We start from the raw sequence: 620 nt of genomic DNA on the forward strand, positions 1-620 counted from the left end.
TCTCTCTCTCTCTCTCTCTCCTTGACCCCGTCATCGACGGTTGACCGTGGACGTCATATAGTGTCACTCATGGGTCAACCTCGGGTCACCGGACTGTGGAGCCCGGCGAGGTCTGGCCATGTCCTGTACAACAACACAGTGGTGGTGACTTCATGATTTACGTGTTTGTCACTGACCCCGCCTGTCCCTCAAAGTTCCAGTTACCGCACCGTGGTCATTCAATGCTTCAGCTTGCTCCATATCTGTCTGTCTGCCTGTCTGTCTGCCTGCCTGTCTGTCTGTCTGTCTGTCTGTCTGTCTGTCTGTCTGTCTGTCTGTCTGTCTGTCCCGCTCTCTCCCAACAAAAACCCCCCCCACATAATTTAATCGTCTTTCTCTCTCTTTCTCTCTTCCCTCTCCCAGATATCCGCGGCGACGGCAAGAAGAAGAAGTTCAAGCCCCTGTCTGCCGTGAGGAAACTGTTTGGGAAAAAGCGCAAAAAGGAGGAAAGTGTTGTAGCAGTGAAGGCCCAGTCTACCACAGCCCTACACTCGGAGTATGTGGAAGAAGAGGATGACGATGGCGGGTGAGTTGGGAGAAGGATGATATGTCTTCTCTCTCTCTCTCTCTCTCTCTCTCTC

The 620-nt window shown here is 52.6% G+C and overlaps 1 protein-coding gene across 1 annotated transcript in view; it reads left to right on the forward strand.

Annotated features, from left to right (window-relative positions):
- LOC101852201 (platelet binding protein GspB) overlaps positions 1–620 on the forward strand; it is a gene marked incomplete in the record, with an annotated part of 172,951 nt that overhangs the window by 100,999 nt on the left and 71,332 nt on the right. Inside the window, 1 exon segment of the mRNA XM_013085964.2 lies at positions 403–565. Coding sequence (XP_012941418.1) covers positions 403–565 — 163 coding nt within the window.

This window comes from Aplysia californica, unplaced genomic scaffold, assembly GCF_000002075.1.
Source record: "Aplysia californica isolate F4 #8 unplaced genomic scaffold, AplCal3.0 scaffold00421, whole genome shotgun sequence".
Classification (NCBI taxonomy): domain Eukaryota; kingdom Metazoa; phylum Mollusca; class Gastropoda; order Aplysiida; family Aplysiidae; genus Aplysia; species Aplysia californica.